General features: G+C 36.1%; 1 protein-coding gene across 3 annotated transcripts in view; it reads left to right on the plus strand.

Annotated features, from left to right (window-relative positions):
- eea1 (early endosome antigen 1) overlaps positions 1-19027 on the plus strand; it is a 164273-nt gene that overhangs the window by 116699 nt on the left and 28547 nt on the right. For all 3 annotated transcript variants that reach the window (XM_028815471.2, XM_051929997.1, XM_051929987.1), the window contains 6 exons: positions 2242-2397; positions 2682-2821; positions 7802-8120; positions 12602-12703; positions 14194-14388; positions 14856-15038. In XM_028815471.2, the coding sequence (XP_028671304.2) occupies positions 2242-2397; positions 2682-2821; positions 7802-8120; positions 12602-12703; positions 14194-14388; positions 14856-15038 (1095 nt within the window). The remainder of the gene's footprint in view (positions 1-2241; positions 2398-2681; positions 2822-7801; positions 8121-12601; positions 12704-14193; positions 14389-14855; positions 15039-19027) is intronic.

A 19027-nucleotide genomic window follows, 5' to 3' on the forward strand; every position in this document is an offset into this window, starting at 1 on the left:
ATATAATGTGTCTTTGAAGTATAATTACCACAACTAACAAAGAATTTTCTACCTGCCAAGTAAGACTCAAACCAATTTAAGACACTGCCAGAGAGACCCACCCATTGACTAAGGCGATTTCTAAGAATATTGTGATCAATGGTATCAAATGTGGTACTCCGATCTAAGAGGAAGAGAACAGATAAACACCCTCTGTCTGCATTTGCCCGCAAGTCATTTACTACTTTAACTAGCACAGTTTCTATACTGTGATTTGTTCTAAAGCCTGACTGAAACTTGTCAAGAACAGAATGTTTATTCAGGTGATCATATAGCTGCATAATGACTACCTTTTCTAGGATTTTACTTAAGAAAGGCAGGTTAGAAATAGGTATAACATTTTCAAAAGCAGAGGAGTCAAGATCATTTTTCTTGAGCAGGGATTTAACAGCAGTCTTAAGATAGTCTGGGAAGACCCCCGTATCTAATGATAAATTTACTATGTCAAGAATACTATCAAATAGCACGCCAGATACTTCTTTGAAAAAACTTGTATACAAGAATATCACAGTGCCATCAGAAGGAAAGACCCACAGTCTCTGATATATGCACATTCAAGTTCTATTGGACACACATTTAACAGGAACACTGCAAGTAAAATTCAGAGCTATGAATGAAACCACCATTAACAGACACCTGGACTTGAACCCAGCATATACAGACTTAAAAAGAACACTCAAATAATGAAAACATTATGACCAAAACCCTCTGAACCCCATCTTATTACCCCCCCCCCCCCCCCCCCCCCATTTGTTATAGATTGCCTTTGATTCCTGTATGTCTAATCATTTTCCTCTGATGATAACGCCTGATAGGTTGTCGAAAGCTTAGTAATAAAAAACTTTTTAAGGTATGTGACTCATGTTCTTCCTTTGTGGATTTCTAGCTAATACTATATGTATGCAATGTGTATATGCATATGACAGTGGTGTAACATCTGTTACTGTAATCATTATAGTTTCAGTCTGTATTACTCAACAATATAGTGCTAGTATGGTGAAAATCGGAGAGAAAAAAAACACAAAGAACTACCCACATCTTGCGTCTGTATGGCCATTCGTACTTTGTTCAGCCTGGAAGTTGTGCTTTTAGGTCTTGCTCACTATCCTTAGATGTGTTATACAGATATATGATTTTGATCGAATACAGAATTCCTGTTAAGAGCACTGAGCAACAGCACTGAAGTCCAGAAAAAACACTGACCCAACTGCTGTTGCATATACAACTTTCTCCTTTGCTCTAAGCAAGTTACTTTCGTTTTTTGTGAAATTTCAGTGGTAAGCATTTTCTAAGCAAGTGGTGAGCTCTTTCATCTTCAGCTTTGAGTTTTGGTTAATGGTATCTACTATTAATGAAGACTTCCAACATGAATTTATTGGAGTTCTCCAGCTTGGACATCCCCGATCCTTTAAGAACTTTCATCTTTTGAAAGGTTCTGTTTTTGTTCTACATAGACTTTTTACACTTACCAAGACTAGTGACTTCGTAATCTTTTGCAAACGCTCTCTGTTTCAGTAGTCAAATGTGGAATATTAGCATCTATTTCACATCTTCAAGCTATATATATACCAAATTTATTTTAGACTACACTTTATTTCCCACCTCAGTGATTTTCCATTCCATTTTGTTCCTTTTATGCTCCATCCTTTTTACCTTAGACTTCATTTTATGCTCGGCACACTCCTGCAGTTGCTCTATTGTTTAAGTTGTTCTGTCAGCCTGACTAATAACACCTTTCATTTGAAAATCATATTCTGCATTACCTTTCATATAATGCTGTGGCGACTTGTTGTGCCCAGCCAAAGTTGCTGTTGAAAGATCAACCTCTTTTGTTAATCTTGTTTTAATGCATTTTGACCCAGTAGTATTTATATTAGTGTAATGAGGATCGTTTGAGTGTTTTGCTTCTTGTAATATGAGGCTCTACTATGCCTTCAGCACAGACTGCATCAATTTTCTTAAGGTCCACTTTCTTAAGTATACCTAAGAAAAATTAATAAATACATTTCTAAAGTAATGCTTTTGGGAAAGAGGTTGCCTCTGTGCCAAACATCCAGATGAGACTAACATTCTGCTTAATAGTAATTTCTAAGGAAGTATTTATATCTTATATACAGTATGTCTTGATTTTTATCCATGTTTATGTGTTTAATTTTAAATAGTCCCAATTTTAAAATTATGTTTAAAAAATTTACCCCATAGGAGCTTGTTAAAACCAAAACTCAGTTAGATGAGATCAGTGCTAGACTTCAAGATAAGCTGGAGTACATCAGTCAACTGGAGATCAGCCTCAAAGACCATAAAGAAAAGTTGCTTAATTCAGAGCAAAGAACTGAACAGCTAGAAGGAAAAATTAAGGTATGTCCCTGATCTTGAAGTTAAGAGTAACAACATTTCATTTCAATTGTAGGATACAGTGTTAAGATAAAATAAAATTAAGAGATCTTAATGCATTTTCCATGTATGTGAATGCAAGGTGTGATGTAAAAAAAGGTATCAAAAATCTTTTGCTTATTAAAACTTCAATAAAATGTCAGTTTTTAGGCAAGTTTTTTATAACTGGTATTTGTTACAGTGCTTAGATTTTGAGTAAGTGAGACACATATATTATTCAGCCTAAATCTTAAGTTCATGTTTCTCAGAAATTTGAAGCTGATGTACAGAAAACACGGACAAACCTGGAACAGTGTCAACAGGATCTGTCTAAGCAAAAACAGCTGTGTTTAGAAAGTGAGAAACAAGTGAAAGAACTTGGCAAATTTCTTGAAGAAGAGAAGATCATGTAAGAATACTACTTTGTTATTTCAACCAGGAGTTTTCATTAAAACTAGTATTTAAGCAATTCTTATCGTCATTGTCTAGTATTTAAATGTATAACATTCAGTATGTAAACTGCTTATTTTGGCAATTCTGACACAAACTTTCTTACTCTTAAACCAGTCAGTAAGTAGGTTATATTTATAACAGATACAGTAAAATATACGATGTATTAAAACAAAAAACAGTAAAAGTGCATATTTATTTATGATGATTCTAATTCTATTTTTAAAATAAAATTTTCTAGTTTATTTTTATTCATAAAGGAAATCCTGTGGCTACTTATTAGATAACATCCACATTTAAAACTGATTGCTTCTTTCTGCAGCCAATTAAGTTGACTACACTTCAGATACATATGGTATGCAGACCAGGTCAAGAGGTCTGGTTGATGTTTTGCCAATAATTACAATGGGCAAGACACACAATCCAATCCATTTTGACAATGGTATGATTATAAGTGCCAGATTTACTTTTTCAGGCATTCAGAAACCACTTCCTTCCTAGCATTTTCATGAACTATATTATCTAATTAACATAATTAATGGGTTAATGAGGGCCATTGCAATTAACAAAAAAGAAATAAGCTTTAAAGTTAACAGAGAGGCCATTATTCAGTTAACAGCTGTTTATAGCCGTGGTGTGCAGGAAGGCATATCTGAATGCATAACACTTAAGACTCTGAAGTAAATGGGCTATATCAGCAGGAAACCTCAGTGGATTTTAGTAGTGGTTGATAAACTGGTTGATCTGGTATGGCAAATGAAATTCTTCTTCTGGTATGGATTTGGAGAAAACCATTTTGCCATTTAAACAATGTGTACAACAGAAAATGTCGGTATTTTATCTACAGTTTGAGATAATTAATATAAATTATGATTTGTATTTGTTTTTGTATAGCTATTTTGTATTTGTGTTAAGGTCATAAGCTTTTCTAACAAGAGGCAAGCAATTTAGTCCACCAAGCTTATTTGCTTAGCTAATAGCTACATTGTCACAATAGGTGATCTAGAGCCGTGTTCTTCAACCGGGAGTGGTCTGCGAAAAATTTACTGCTACATAATTCAAGCTCTACGTTGTTGTGGAACGCTGCACGTGACAGCATTGCGTCAGCTCGCCTGTTGATGACACGTCGCAAAAATTCTTATTTTATCGCACTCGTGCGTATTGTTTTCTAATATTGTGTCATGATATTATGGAAAACAAGTTATTTCTTTCATAAAATTTGAAACCCTACAAAATAGAGACAAAACAGTCAAGCAGCAAAACCTTTTAACCTTCTTTAGTAGAGGCAAGGACAATATTCAAGAGAAAAGTAGTGATAGTTCTGAAAGTACTGTATGCTAAGTACTAGTGCTTCAAGTTTAGAAGAAACAAAGAAAAAGAAATATGTTGATACAAACCAATACAAACCAAAAAGAGAAAAGGATTCTTGGTTAGGTATTACAATTGGACTATTTAAAGCTTGGTTTCATTGTAGCCCCTGGCAGTGAACTATCGCCACAGCCTTTGTGTGTAGTATGTTCCAAAATTCTGTCAAATAATGCTAGGAAACCTTCCAAACTTGCTCGTCATTTGCATTTGAAGCATAGTGATTTTACTGATAAGCCACTGGACTTTTTTTGAAAGGTTTCGTGACCAGATGAAAATTCAGAAAGTCAACTGAAAATGATGACAACTAATGACAACTCGCTGCTTCAAGTGTTGTATTTAATTGCTCTTTGAATAGCTGAAATGAAAAAAAGTTTACTATTGTTGAGGAGTTAGTAAAGCCTTGCATCTTAGATGTTGTACAAGAATTTTTATGTCCTCAAGCCACTAAAAAACTAGAGGCTATACTGCTTTCGGACACCACCATTCAGAGGAAAATTGATAATATGGCCACCGATATTGAAAAGCAAGTTGTAGATGAGATAAAGAAATTGAGATGTTTTGCTATTTATCTTGATGAATCAACTGATGTGAGTAACCATGCTATCCTACTTTGCTTCGTGAGGTATGGTGAAGATGAAAACTTAAGGGAAGAACATCTTTGTTGCCTTGACTTACCTGGGTGGACCAATAGTTCAGAGATATTTAATGCTCTTGATGAGTATTTTCAAGTGCAGGGCTTAAACTGGAGAATATGCCTCGGAGTGTGTACGGGCGGTGCTGCAAGCATGGCTGGATGTCACTCAGGACTAGTTGCGATAATAAAGGAAGTCGCGCACCCAAATGTTTTGTCCACTCACTGTATGAAAAATTGGAAGCACCTAGCTGCAAAGAAGCTTTCTACTGAAGTAAACACTGTGATGACTGACACGGTGAAGATCATTAATGAAATTCGTAGTCAAGCTATGAAAGAAGCTGGCTCTTTGGGATAGTTGCATACAAGAGGAAAATATAGAAATGTTTCCACTTCTGGGGGAATTTTTGATTGCTGCTGATGACAACCAGAAAGTCATATTCAACATAATAAGTCAACATTTAAGGGTGTTAGCTGAATACTTTAATAATTATTTCCCTGAAAATAAGGATCGTCGTAAAGGTAACCTCTGGATTATAGGGATTATAATCCCTTCTTGGAAGATATAAAGTCATGCTCACTTGATCCTCATGAAAAGAAAATCTGATCAAGTTGTCTTCTGATGTCACTCTGGTGTCCTAACATAAAATGCAATCATTGTCTCAGTTTTGAATATCACTCGAAAAAGAATATCCATCTCTGAGTTCTAAAGATGTCAAATTGTTGGTTGTTTTTTCAACTTCCTATTTGTGAAAAAGGACTTTTTCAGCCTTGTCAGTAATAAAAACCAAACAGAGAAATTGTATGGATATTTTTGCAGTGCTTCGCACTAACTAAAAATTTTTAATTTTATAACATTAGATTTAATAAATAAAATACTATCTACATTGTTTCTGTCATAGCAGTCAGCCGGCTTGCAAAATATTTCTCCTATTTTTGCCGGTCCGCAGGTATACAAAGGTTGAAGAATGCTGATTTAGATCCATTATAAAAGGTGTCAAGGGTTCAGCTTCAACTACTTGACTTGGTAGTTTCTTTCAGATTGTCACAATTGAGTATATATGGATACTGTCTTGAAATATATATTTAGTATAGTATACTATCACTGATCCATAACTTGAGGGGTGTAATCTGAGTACTCCCTACTAATGTCTCTTAGCCTGAGCTAGCTAAGTGATAAGTGAGGTCTGATATTTTAAACAATATTTTCTTATAATACTTAGATACTTGTATTACTAGCGGAATATGAGATTTATTTCAGTTAAGGAAAGTTAAAATGTTTCTTCTGGCATACCTGTTTCTTTCCACATTATATTGCAAATTAAATTGTCATACAAACAAAAAATGTATTATGTTATACTCTATCAGTTATTTTTTATGTAATTATTTGCTTCTTTTAAGTAATTCTTATCAATTACAGTAAATATTTATAGCATTATTATATATTTTTATTGTTGCCTTCAAAATGTGCACAATTTGAATTACCCTAGGTTCTTGTCTATAAGCCAGACTCGTGTATAAGCCGGAGACCAAAAATCATACGAATTTTTAAAATAAAATCTTATCATAGATAAGCCGGACTCATGAATAAGCCGAACGTACTATAACCTATAACTAATAGAAGAGAGGGAGGTCAGTGGTCTCACTCGCACCCATTTAATTTCTTTAAGGGGGGAGAGAGTGTGAGATATTGGCGTCTCTCTCACTCCCTGCATGGCGCGGCCGGAGCGTGTTCTTTCTGCTCTGGGCGTCGCCGAGTCAACACGTGCGCGTAGCGGTCATTTAAATTGTGATTTTATATGTAAGCATATTTAAATATATATCGCGGATTTTTTGCTGCTTTGCGGATTTCTGCGGACAATGGGTCTTTTAATTTCTGGTACATGCTTCCTCAGTTGGTTTGCCCAGTTGATTTCATACAAGGGACGCTATTGGCAGATGGCTGAGAAGCTAGATTGCTTACTTTTCTCTCTCTCTTGCGCTGACTATCTGTGATCCTGACGTATGGGGATTGAGCAGGGGGGCTGTTCGCACACCTAGACGATACGGACGCTTGTCTAAAAATGCTGAAAGATTATCTTCACGTTGCTATCTTTTGTAAAGCTGATTCCTGAAACGACATGCTGCACAGTGCTTCGCATACTTAAAAGCTCGAAGGGCACGTATTGATTTTTGACTGAAAAACAAACTCAGTCTCTGTCTCTGTCTCTCTCTCTCTCTCTCTCCCTGCTCCTGACGGAGGGGGTGTGAGCTGCCGCCTTCAACAGCTTTGTGCCGCGGTGCTTCGCATACCTAAAAGCCAAACAGCACCATTGATTTGTTTGCTAGAGATTGTTTTCTCTATCTATGTGACATTCTGTGCTCCTGACACACACACCTTTGAAGAGGAAGATATGTTTGCATTCTTTTAATTGTGAGACAGAACTGTCATCTCTGTCTTGTCATGGAGCACAGTTTAAACTTTTCAAAAAGAGACAAATGTTTGTTTGCAGTGTTTGAATAACGTTCCTGTCTCTCTACAACCTCCTGTGTTTCTGCGCAGATCTGTGACCCAAGCATGACAATATAAAAATAACCATATAAACATATGGTTTCTACTTCGCGGATTTTCTTATTTCGCGGGAGGCTCTGGAACACAACCCCCGTGATGGAGGAGGGATTACTGTATAAGCCGGATTTATGTATAAGCCGATATTCTATTTTTTCATTTTCACAACTTTTTTCCTTAGATAAGCCGCGGCTTATAGAAAAGAACTTAGGGTAATAAATTCAGTTAATAAATAGGTAATACTTTATAAACTTGCATGTAACTAGTGGTCTTATTTTTTTACCCTGTGTATTAGGGGACAAATTACACTGTGTATCTCCTATATTGTTTTATCTATTTTCATTTCTGTATATAGTTGTTAAACTGAATCCTCATTTTACTTGTAATCTTAGGTCAACTAATGCAAAAGCAGATCATCAAAAAGCTTCTGTGAATCTTACAGAGGCTAAACAGAAACTTGCTTGCTTGGAGGAAGAGAAGCAAAGCCTGGAAAAGGAAAAAGATAATTTAAAGAAAGTACATGAGGATGTAGAAAACCAATGTCAAACATTAACAGCAAGTGTAGGACAAGCTCAAGAACGCAATGTACTATTGTCAAAAGAACTAGCAACAGTGAAGGAAAACCTCACAAATACTACCCAGGCCCTGACAGAGTTGAAATCACAACTTGAAAAAGAAAGACAACTTGGAAAAGCAGCTTTAAAGGAAAAGGTTTGTAGACTTAAATTATATTTAAAGCCCATTGATATCAATTAACTTCTCATAAGATCTGACTACACTCATCGGTTTTCAGCTATTAAAAAATTGATTGATTGATTGCTGGCAACAGTACTTAAAGACTTTAAACATGGACAGGTGCATGGTATTCCATTTAGTGAACCTTGCTTTTTTAATTTCTTTATTTGCTTTAACTCTGTCAGGGCGTTTTTATGGCATTGGCAAGAAATTTGTCATTTCATTTTTGTGAATGGAAAGCGAAAAGGCCCCCTGCTGCACATTGTCTAATATACAATGATGATGATGTTCTACTTTGTGTTCTACTCTTTGTCTTTTATTTCTAACCTCGCTTATAGCTGAGAGCGCAGGAACTGTGTCTGACAATAGCATTCACATGAATGAGAAGTGATTGGACCGTGAGGGCGGGACGTGTCAAAATCTCTTGGCAAAAAGTCTCATCTCGTGGGACCTGAAATTATCTCTCACGGGAGTTGAAATTATCTCAGAGAAAGTCTCATCCCAGGATTTCCTTTTATAATAGAGAGATATATTACATTCTCATTGAATTATTTAGGGTGGATTAGAATTTTTCTAACTGAATAGGTTGATACTGGACAAATGTAGTTTACGATAACTCAAAAGATTTTTCGTTGCATAATGTTCTCCCATGTGGTGTAAATGCAAGTAAAGTTCTTAAATGATTACAATGATTTGTAAATCTGACAGAGAATCAATTAGTTTTTCCAATGTGGTTCAAGTATATGACATTTCCAAGTCATGATGAAACTGTTAACATTTAAAATTTTGGCTCAAGATAAATTTAGATAATTTGACTCGTGCAGCATTTTGTTTGAATTAAACCATGCTTTGCACCCATTGTTGAAGACTATATCTTATTAATACCTGAATTCCATTCATTATCTTGTGATTTTGAATGAAAGTTCTCGTACCCAGCTTTGTCTAACATGATCTAGAGGTTATACAGACTTGACAAAAGTTAATACAGGGGCAGTATTTGCAGATTCTGGTATGTTTATTACTAACTACTCAAGTTTCAATCATAGATATTAGTGGGTGATTGGAAAAGCTGGGCAAGGTTTCTTCTAACGATTAATTTAAGACAGAAAAAGCAGTGTATTACTGGACATTTATATTTGAAGTGTAGTTCCATGTTTGTGTACCCATTGTCTATGTAAAGCTCTCTAAAAGTGGATTCCTACCATGAATTACATACTTTGCACACAAAGAATGCAGAAATGTATCATTATCAAGCACAGGAACATTGAGAATACAGTCTTGGCCTTAATATTTCTTCTACTCTGGTACTATATTTTGAGAAAATGATGTAACACTGTATTGTTACTAAACAGGCTAGCACATGGCTAGATATACAGAGAGGAGACTGAACATGGTTTCTTTCCATGGCTATCTAAGTAGGCTTGATTTATTTGCCTTTTGCTGTCTTACATTGTCTCAAAATACATATACTCACAACACGATAATAAAACTGAAAGTCAGATACTGCCATACCTCCCTCTGTTGCTTTTGTAGAGTCATCTGTTAGATATATAGCATTATTGTGTTTCAGATTAATAAAGTTACTAACATTTTAAAAAGTAGAGTGTTAGTATACATGCAAAGGGATATTCTGAGAGAGGTAGCTTTGGAATTTGTTCATTTTTACAATATTAATTGTCCCAGGTAAACTAAGTTGATGATACTGGAACACATTGTTTTGTTTCATTCTTTCTTTCGTATTTCAGAATTTAAATTTGACTAGATCTGTACATTTTCTTGTAACAATGAACCTTAGATCAGTGTATTCCACCATTATTCCATATTGACAATCCCAATGAGGATCTTCAAAGTTTTTCTCGACTTCCATCATGTTTATATGCATATGTAGATAGAACCCTCAGAGTAACTGTGTAGATAAGGACATACCTTTGTAGAAGTCATCACAGAAAGGTTCAGATCCAATATGTAGATCCAGCTGTTGTCAAAAACACCCAAAGTACAAAAATGTGTAAAATTCAAAGGCCATTTAGCAGCTAAGTACAGTCTTTCAGTTTCTGAGTTTTCCATAGTGGCGTTCCCAAGATTTTAGTGAAGAACTCGTGACAGATATTTTGTACTATTTTCACATTCAAACTCTTAAGGATAGACTCTTGTTAATTTGTTCCAGAGAAAATAATTGTATTTTCTGTAGTGCTCACTGTTTCATTTACTGCACTCACTATATGCCCCAAATGTTCAGTCCAAAATGTTAACATATATTTTTATTATCAATCTGGGAACCTAAACAATCTAAATAATTCACATTTTTTTCCTATTTTAGCTTAATGTTTCACTTGAACTTTCACCCCCTTTTTTTTTTTTTTTTTTTTTTTGTTTTAACCCTCCACCAATTTCTTATATTCACAACCAGCTGATTATTGGCTTCCTCAGTTCTTTCAGTGTAGAAGGATTGTTTCTATAATAATTTGTTCAGTGCTTCAGTGGTGTCTCATCACTAGTTGGTAGAAGTGTTGAATTTGTAGAGAAAGACGGCGAGTGAGTGGCTGCTCATCAGTGAGTGTGATAGCTGGATCCCTCCAGGAAATGCGGTGCCTGGCATCTGTGGGCCTGAAGATTTCAGTGTACTCTGTACTCCTGACAGTATGACTTCTAGTACTACAACTAAATCATCCACCTCCCCCTTGTTTAGGATTTCATCACTTATTTTGTCTTCAAGGGCTCTTCAGAAGATTGCCATTCAGGGTTATAGTGTGCTCTATGCTATGAGAAACCAGCTGTAATAGAATGCAACATTTCTCAAATATTTTAAGTGCAATGAAGTTAAAACTGTGCTACTAAAGGAGAGTTGTATCGTGCGTCTGTACCCAACAAAAGAGCAAACATTTTGTAAAATTTATTAACTGGTACATTGTGCTGAGTTAAGTTTGTTTTGTAGTTTAAAAACTTGTATTAAGATGAGAATTAGTGATTAATGATCCCTAGTAGCAACCTGTTCCATTATTTCTTATTAGATAAATAGTCCCGCTATGTGGTGTTCAGTTTAACATCACACTTTTTTGGTCTGTATGAGCACTGTGTAGTCAGGTCTGCCTGATTTTGTTTTTCAAGTTGTGTAATTTATCCATCTTACTAGCCGAAGGTTGTAAACCGGATATGGACGCAGGGCGCTGGGCACATCGAGGCGCAGGCGCACTTCTGCACTACACAGAAACGAGAAGGTTGTAAACCGGATGTCACGCGCACTGCAACGAGCCCGCCACCTGTAAACTACACTTGCTCTAATCCACTGTGCCAGTAATGTAGATCACATAACTGTCATTCAGTTTGGCTCCCGCCCCAGAGTATAGTGTCAAACGCAGCGGCATCCCAAAACGCTGTGGCGCCTGCCGCGCGAGCCTACATCGCGCTTGCGAAAGGAGTCACGGCTCAAACCAAAGAAAACACAGAAACGAGACTACGACCTGTGAACTACACCTGAAGTAAAGCATGCACGCCAGGTTGTACAGCCGCCCGGACGCAACCGCCCACACCACCGCATATACCCTCCATGATATGTCTTCACACAGCGGCTTCCCACCGAGGCGCATATTGCGCTGTGACGCTCACCCCACAGTCAGATGCAGCGGCTTCCCAGAGTCAGTAGGTGGCCCCCAAACAACACAACCTGTTCAAGCAGTTGGTGTCAGCGAAGGCAAAGACTCGCGTCTCCACAAAACAAAACCGCTTTAGTACAGATATGCTTATTGGATTAAATGACATTTCCCCAGACGTACTCGCCCTCCATAATATGTCATCCATCCACATATCGGACGGAACAGAAACTGATTGCCATTCTAGGATTTCCGATTCGCTAGCGAATCGCGGGCTTACTTGTAATAGCTTAATGAAGAAGAAGAAGATATCTTTGTACAGAGTTCTTAAATTATATATTCATACTTCCAGCTAAATTGGCTTAGTTAACATGGTATATTGTGGATAACAGACTGCTTAGGATAGCCAAACAATTTGAAAGTTAATTTTTTTGTCATGTTTTCAATATGTTCAAACTAATTTTTCACAAATGAACATTTTCTTGTTACATAGGTGGAGGTGGTTGTTTATTGACATATAAACTTAGAATACAGAAGAGTAAAGAGTAAAATGGGATATTTTATGAGATAGAGAAATAATGTGTGATGTGCAGTTTGCTGAGACACAGATGTCAGTGGTTTACTTGATGTAAACTAAAGCAATGAGTAACAGAGGGTAAAAACATTAAGTGAAACAAAATAGAAGAGACCAATGTGTAGGCATCAATTGAAATGCAATGAAATGGAAAATATGGTTGTCATAAAAGGGGTTTGAGAAAGATGGGCATTCACAGGCTGAACAGGCTACTAACAAAGATTTTAAAAACATGCCCACTCGATATTTTTGATAATTAATGTTTTACTGTTTTCTTTTTGCTTGTTTTTAAGGAAAAATCTCATGAACAGTTTGCAAAAGACCTCCAAAAGAAGGCTGAAGCTACAGCTACAGAAGTCATTGAACTTAAAAGTTCACTGGAACGGAAAGCAGAGGTAATTTTCTTCCAATGTGATTTTTATGTTTAAAAATGTTTAATTTGTGCATAGAATATGAAAACTGCTATTAAATGAGACTTATCATGATTTTGGTGTTTAATATAAAAAAACAAGTTTCCAAGATTCTTATTTCACAAAGTTCTCTTCTGACATTTTCTTTGTTAAATCTAGTTTAGTGAGTTAGCACTGAACTTTATGGCCCCCGTTTTAAGAAATAATGTTTGATTCAGTTACACAGCAAATTCTTTTTGCATGTCTAAGTAAATAGTTAGCATTTTAGCCTGGTCTAACAATCAAACTAATTGGATTGGCAGGATTCTCCTTTCATAAACACATGCTGTTTTTGCAGTATTATTTATGTTGCATGGTTAATTTATTTTCCACAATTGTACACAGAAATAGAGTTAAGTCATGTTAATCAAATTTGCAACTTTGTGGTCATCAGGTACTTCTACAGACAATCAAGTCTTCAAATTGTCTACTGCCTGAAACACATGTGACTCTTGTATTTCAAAATTCCTAGACACATTTTTGCTTGCCAAACTGTCAATCATGTTTGACTCAAATCATACATTTTGTGGAATATATTATCTTAATCACACATTAATTACAAATCAAATATAAATTGTATAGTTTCCAAAGCCCATATAGTTTTTAATTACCAACGTATCAAAACTACTGCATCGCTGTTATCTAAATTTACACTTACTAAATCAGCATTCTGAATCCCTGTCACACACATTCTACAAACAAATGATGCGGTCACCACCTTCAAACTACCCTGCACCTTTTATACACTCATTTTTGACCATCCATGCACTGGTTTATGTTTTTCCCAATACCTTTCACATGCTATATGTCATGACATGCATCTTCTTCACTCCTTCACCTACAGTCATCACCTTGGTCTTTCCTGCATTTACCTCTGAGGCTTGCATTCCATTTGAATTTACCTCCTATAATTTTTGCTTGCTTTTTGCCATAAATTAGAGATGACCATATATTATATAAGAGCTCCCATGATAATCCTTAAAGTGTTTATCTGTTTACCACCTTCATCACTAACTAGAAGTCTACTCAGACTGGTTCACTGGCTAAATACCAACTTTGACTCAAAACTTCACCTATCCTCATGTCCTCTCCTGGACATAGATTGTGCTTCTCAATATATTGACATCACCATATACACTGTCCACACCTAAATTTTTTAACACCCACCTCAACATCTCTTGCAGCTCCCTTTCTAGATCTACAGATTCATATTGCATCTTTTTCCCTTTATTGCTTTTGCTGCATTTGAATAATATAATAAATAAGATTGAAACTGTTCCCTTCCCATGCACGAATCCAAACTGCACTTTGAATTCACTTGATCCCTAATTCTTTTCTCTAACAATCTCTCAGCCATGTCATTTACATGTCCCCAAAAATAGAATAGTATTTGCAGCTTTCTACATATAAATTTGTAATGGACTTTTTACTTGCAGATGGAAAGAGAATTAAAATCACAAATAGCAGGAATTACTGCAGAACTGTCAAAGACTCAAGATCAGATGAAAGCAAAGGAGAAACAGGAGCAGCAACTGTATGCAAAACTAAAAGAATCTCAAGAGTCTGCTGTTCAAGAAAAGAAAAAATTGGAAACACAGCTGTCTGTTATGCAAAGCAATGTGTCAGAAAAGGTACAGAGAAATATTCCATCAAAAGTGAATAAAGTTATATTATTAATCATGGAATTCTTTAGCTTAGTTTTTTTTTCCTTTTTGACTGCAGTTCTAAATAAATCAATGTGGTCCAATGATAAACATTGTGGATGCACAGATGTTTTTAATAAAATCAGAGGTATATTTGTTCTTTTAATGAATATAGATTGATTAAGTTTCTTTCTTGTAGTTTTAAGATGGACTGCACTGTAAACTTGGAGCAATTCTATTGGGCGATCTCAATTTACAGTATTAGGTTTCATAAGCAGCGTTCTACTTCAAATTAAAAAAAAAAAAAAAAATTCCTTGTCCTGAAACATTTATTGTAAATTTATAGCATTTAGTTCATACCTTCCTCTCATACTAGGTTTAAAACTTGTACATCATATCATAAAAGAAATAACAAGGTGATCTGATTGTGATTGATTCTGTTCCTTTTTTTGTAGACTGCAATTGAAAATAAATTAAACAGTCAGTTGTTGACTGTAACTGAAGATCTAAAAGCAGAAAAAGAGAAATCAAGTGAAATAGAGAGGCATTTTGAAAGTGTCAAAGAAAGTCTAACAAAACTGCAATCTGACTTGTATGGAAAGGAATCTGAGCTTTCCGCAACCAGGCAAGATCTTAAGGTGACTGTTTTTACTTAATTAATATTTTTTTTAATCCAGCAGATAATAGATGATTGAAATGTATTATATTTCAAATTACATGCCATATTTCAAAAGAACTGTGTAATTTCATTTCAAATATTTTTAATAGATGTTATTTATTGTGATTTTTGTCATTCTGAAAACAATTATTTGAGTTTTGATGTTATCCGAGTATTTTCTTATGTGGACAAATAATTTAAAAACTTTTGCCTGGCATGTAATAAAGCAAGTTTTGAGAATTCATGATTTGTACTGTATCAGTTAATAAGTTACTGTATGCCACACTAACAGGGAGAAGTAATGTATTGAGTCCCTGGTTACTTATATTTTTTTGAAATTCTTTCAAAATTAAGAGTTGTGCTCATTTTGGTACCATGTCTCCACTGGAAATCTAACAATACACACCATCATCACATCGCTTCGCTCGCCCACTCCCGGATTTGGTTTACCGGATATACAGTGGGAAATGTTACATATGCATTATTTTCACTTTTACTTTAAAACTTTTGTAAAAACAATACTTGTCCTTTGTTTCCGGTCCTGGGCATGGTTTAATCTCTTTCTCTTGAGACATATAACTCTGCTCGCATTGTGAAAGGGGGGGTCGGCTTGAATGCACGCTAAGGAAATGCAGTCGGATCATGTTGTCTTGCTGCTGTTGGCGAGATGCCTGTAATGTTTGTTGCGCTGCGCGTTGATCATTTAACACTAGAATTACCAGAGCCTTCGAAAAAACTCGTGGATCCAGCCCACCTTAACACTAGAATTACCAGAGCCTACGAAAAAAACTCGTAGATCTGTCCCACCTTAAATCGCTTCTTAAATCTGTTCACACCTCTCCGCCATTGTCTTTTGTCTTCTAAATGTGCAGATAAAGACAAGCTGCAAACAGTCAACTATTCCATCCCCCCACCGACTTAGAATGTGCACGAACTTCTCCCAGCTCATGCCTTGATTGATTATCTGGGAGTGAAGTGGAGTTTTAGTGGACATAATAGATCGTTATTTGGAACACACACATTTCATGTGTGTCCCGTTTCTACAGTGATCTGTGTAAACACATTTTTAAAATAGAAACGTTTTTCATATTCTAGTAGAAAATGACAAAATGTAGGCATAAACTATATAATGTATGAAGCCTGAAGTCCAAATATCAAAGAAACACTTTCACAAAAGGTACAAATATAACAGAACAAGTGTGCTTTTATTCAAAAATATAACTGCAGAAAAAAAAAGCCGCCTTAGTGTGCAACATTGACACTCATTTACTACGACGGCCCTGTGGCGCAACAGTATCAGTTGCTGACTGGGAATCAAAAGGTCACGAGTTCGATCCTGCATGACTCCCTCTTGAGAAGTGAACTGCTCTTATTTTTACTATTTTAGAATAAAAAGATACATTTGATTTCAGTCTGTAACAGCTGGTGTAATTTATGATATTTGTAAAGGTTAGTTTTGTTTTTGTTTTTTTTTATTTACTTTCCATTCTCTCAGTCGCGTTCAGGATCCTTCCCTACCCCATCTGACACTGCTGTTTTCACATTTAGACGCGCTATAGCTCTGCAGTGCATCACGATACATACGACCGCATGATTTTTTTCCCCCAATCTTGCCAGCCCCCACATGTTGCTGTATGCTGTTTCTTTTGTACTCCAGGACATGCTGAGAAAAAATAGTAAAGAGCAGTAACTTCAGCGCTATATGCAATCATCAGACACTCGCCATCTGACACTGCTGTTTTCACATAAAGACGCGCTATAGCTTACCCAAGGAGCGCCCTTCCTACATTTACAACATGTGTACTTGTTGTAGTGTACACACCTCTCTGTGCTATGGTTCCTATTACACTGAACAAGCACCTGTAATTTGCAGCTCTATTCATTATCTCAAAACAAATATATGTGACGTTTTGAAGAAATCATTTTATGATGCGAATAGTACCAATCAGAAAACATCGTCGAAGTAATGCAATATTATTTGAAAACGAACAGCGTCAGATTGGGTGTGATTTATACTGGTGCTGTTACTTAGAGTCAGATCAGAAGCTGAATAAGCTCCTGTTCTGACTCTAAGTAAAAAAGCATGAATTCATCAACAGAAATAACCGCGATCGACATTTTTAACTTAACGATTTACAGTGCATACCAGTTTAGAAATTTCATGTCCGTTTGAGGCTACAAAGAAAAAAAAAACACTTCCTCCCCAGCGGGGAATCAAACTCGGGTCTCTACGGCGCGGCAGGGCTGCCATGCTCTGAGTCAGCAAATCTCAGCGTTACACCACGGAAGGTGTGGTGACATCCTTGAACCTTTTGTGACAGTGTTTATTTGATGTTTGGCCGTCAGGCTTCACACATTCTATAGTTTATGCCTACATTTTGTAACATTTATTACTAAAATATGAAAAAGTTTCTGTTTTAACAATGTGTTTACACAGATTACTGTAGAAACAGAACACACATGAAATGCATGTGTTCCAAATAACGATCTATTATTTCCACTCTAAAACTCCAGTTCAGTCACTCCCAGATAATCAAACAAGGCATGAGCTTGGAAAACTTCGTGAACGTTTTGCGATGGTGGGGGATGGAATAGACGGCTTTTTGCTGTTCGTCTTAATCGGCATATTTAGAAGACAAAAGAGAGGTGAAAACGGTTTTAAGGTGGTCCGGATATACGAGTTTTTTCGTAGACTCTGGTAATTCTAGTGTTAAATCCATTCGCACCTCTCCCTCAGCGTCTTTTGTCTTGTAAATATGCTGATTAAGACAAGCGGCAAGCAGCCTGCTATTCCATCCCCCACCGCCGCAGACCATGCACAAACTTCTACCAGCTCATGCCTTGATTGATTATCTGGGAGTGAAAGTTTTAGAGTGGAAATAATAGATTGTTATTTGGAGCACGTACATTTCATGTGTGTTCCATTTCTATAATAATCTGTGTAAACACATTGTTAAAACAGAAACGTTTGTCATATTTGAGTAGTAAATGACAAAATGTTGGCATAAACTACTGTATATAATGTGTGAATCCTGAAGTCCAAAGATCAAATAAACACTTGCAGGTTCAAGGACTGTATTTGCCGTTTTCAGTAGTGAGCTGCTCTTATTGTTAATATTATACAGTGCACACATACATTTGGTTTGCATCTGTAACAGACGGTGTACATTTATAGGACTTGTGAAAGTTACTGTTTTTTTTCACTTTTATTCTCTCAGTTTCAATCGTGATACATACTTCCACCCTAGGGATCTGACGCTGTTAGTTTTTATTTGAAACTGGGAGTAACTGTAAATGTGAGTGGTGTTTTGAGGCAATGGAACTGGACATTCTCTGATCTGGAGGGATAAAAGCTGACACATAAACACTGGTGAATCTGCCATCTTCGTACCTCACCGTCACTTGATTTTTTTTTTATTTAGTTTTATTGAGTGTTCCTGCTCATGCTGAATTAGTATGCACCTTATGATCTATGATGTCCAAAAAAAAAACAGAGACATAGGTATATATGATATTTGGAATTATTCATTTTATGACCTATATAGTACATTTTGGAAAATAGTGTGGCACGGATGCAGCAGCATTCATATTCATTCGCATAACACCGCATGTTTTTTTCCCCCGATCTTGCCAGTCCCCACATGTTACTGTTTCTTTTGTACTCCAGGACATGCAGAGGCAACAACAGTACAGAGAGGTCAGTTCAGCGCTATATGCAATCATCAAATTCAAATATTAACAGTTCAAACACACGCAAGGACCCGTCCTTCCTACTGTATACATATTTAGTTTACTATTACGCTGTGCATTCTATGGTTTAATTAACTATATTTGTGCTTAAAAACTTAAAAAAAATATATACAGTAATCCCTCCTCCATCACGGGGGTTGCGTTCCAGAGCCACCCGCGAAATAAAATCCGCGAAGTAGAAACCATATGTTTATATGGTTATTTTTATATTGTCATGCT

Source organism: Erpetoichthys calabaricus, chromosome 1 (assembly GCF_900747795.2).
Source record: "Erpetoichthys calabaricus chromosome 1, fErpCal1.3, whole genome shotgun sequence".
NCBI classification, from domain to species: Eukaryota; Metazoa; Chordata; class Cladistia; order Polypteriformes; family Polypteridae; genus Erpetoichthys; species Erpetoichthys calabaricus.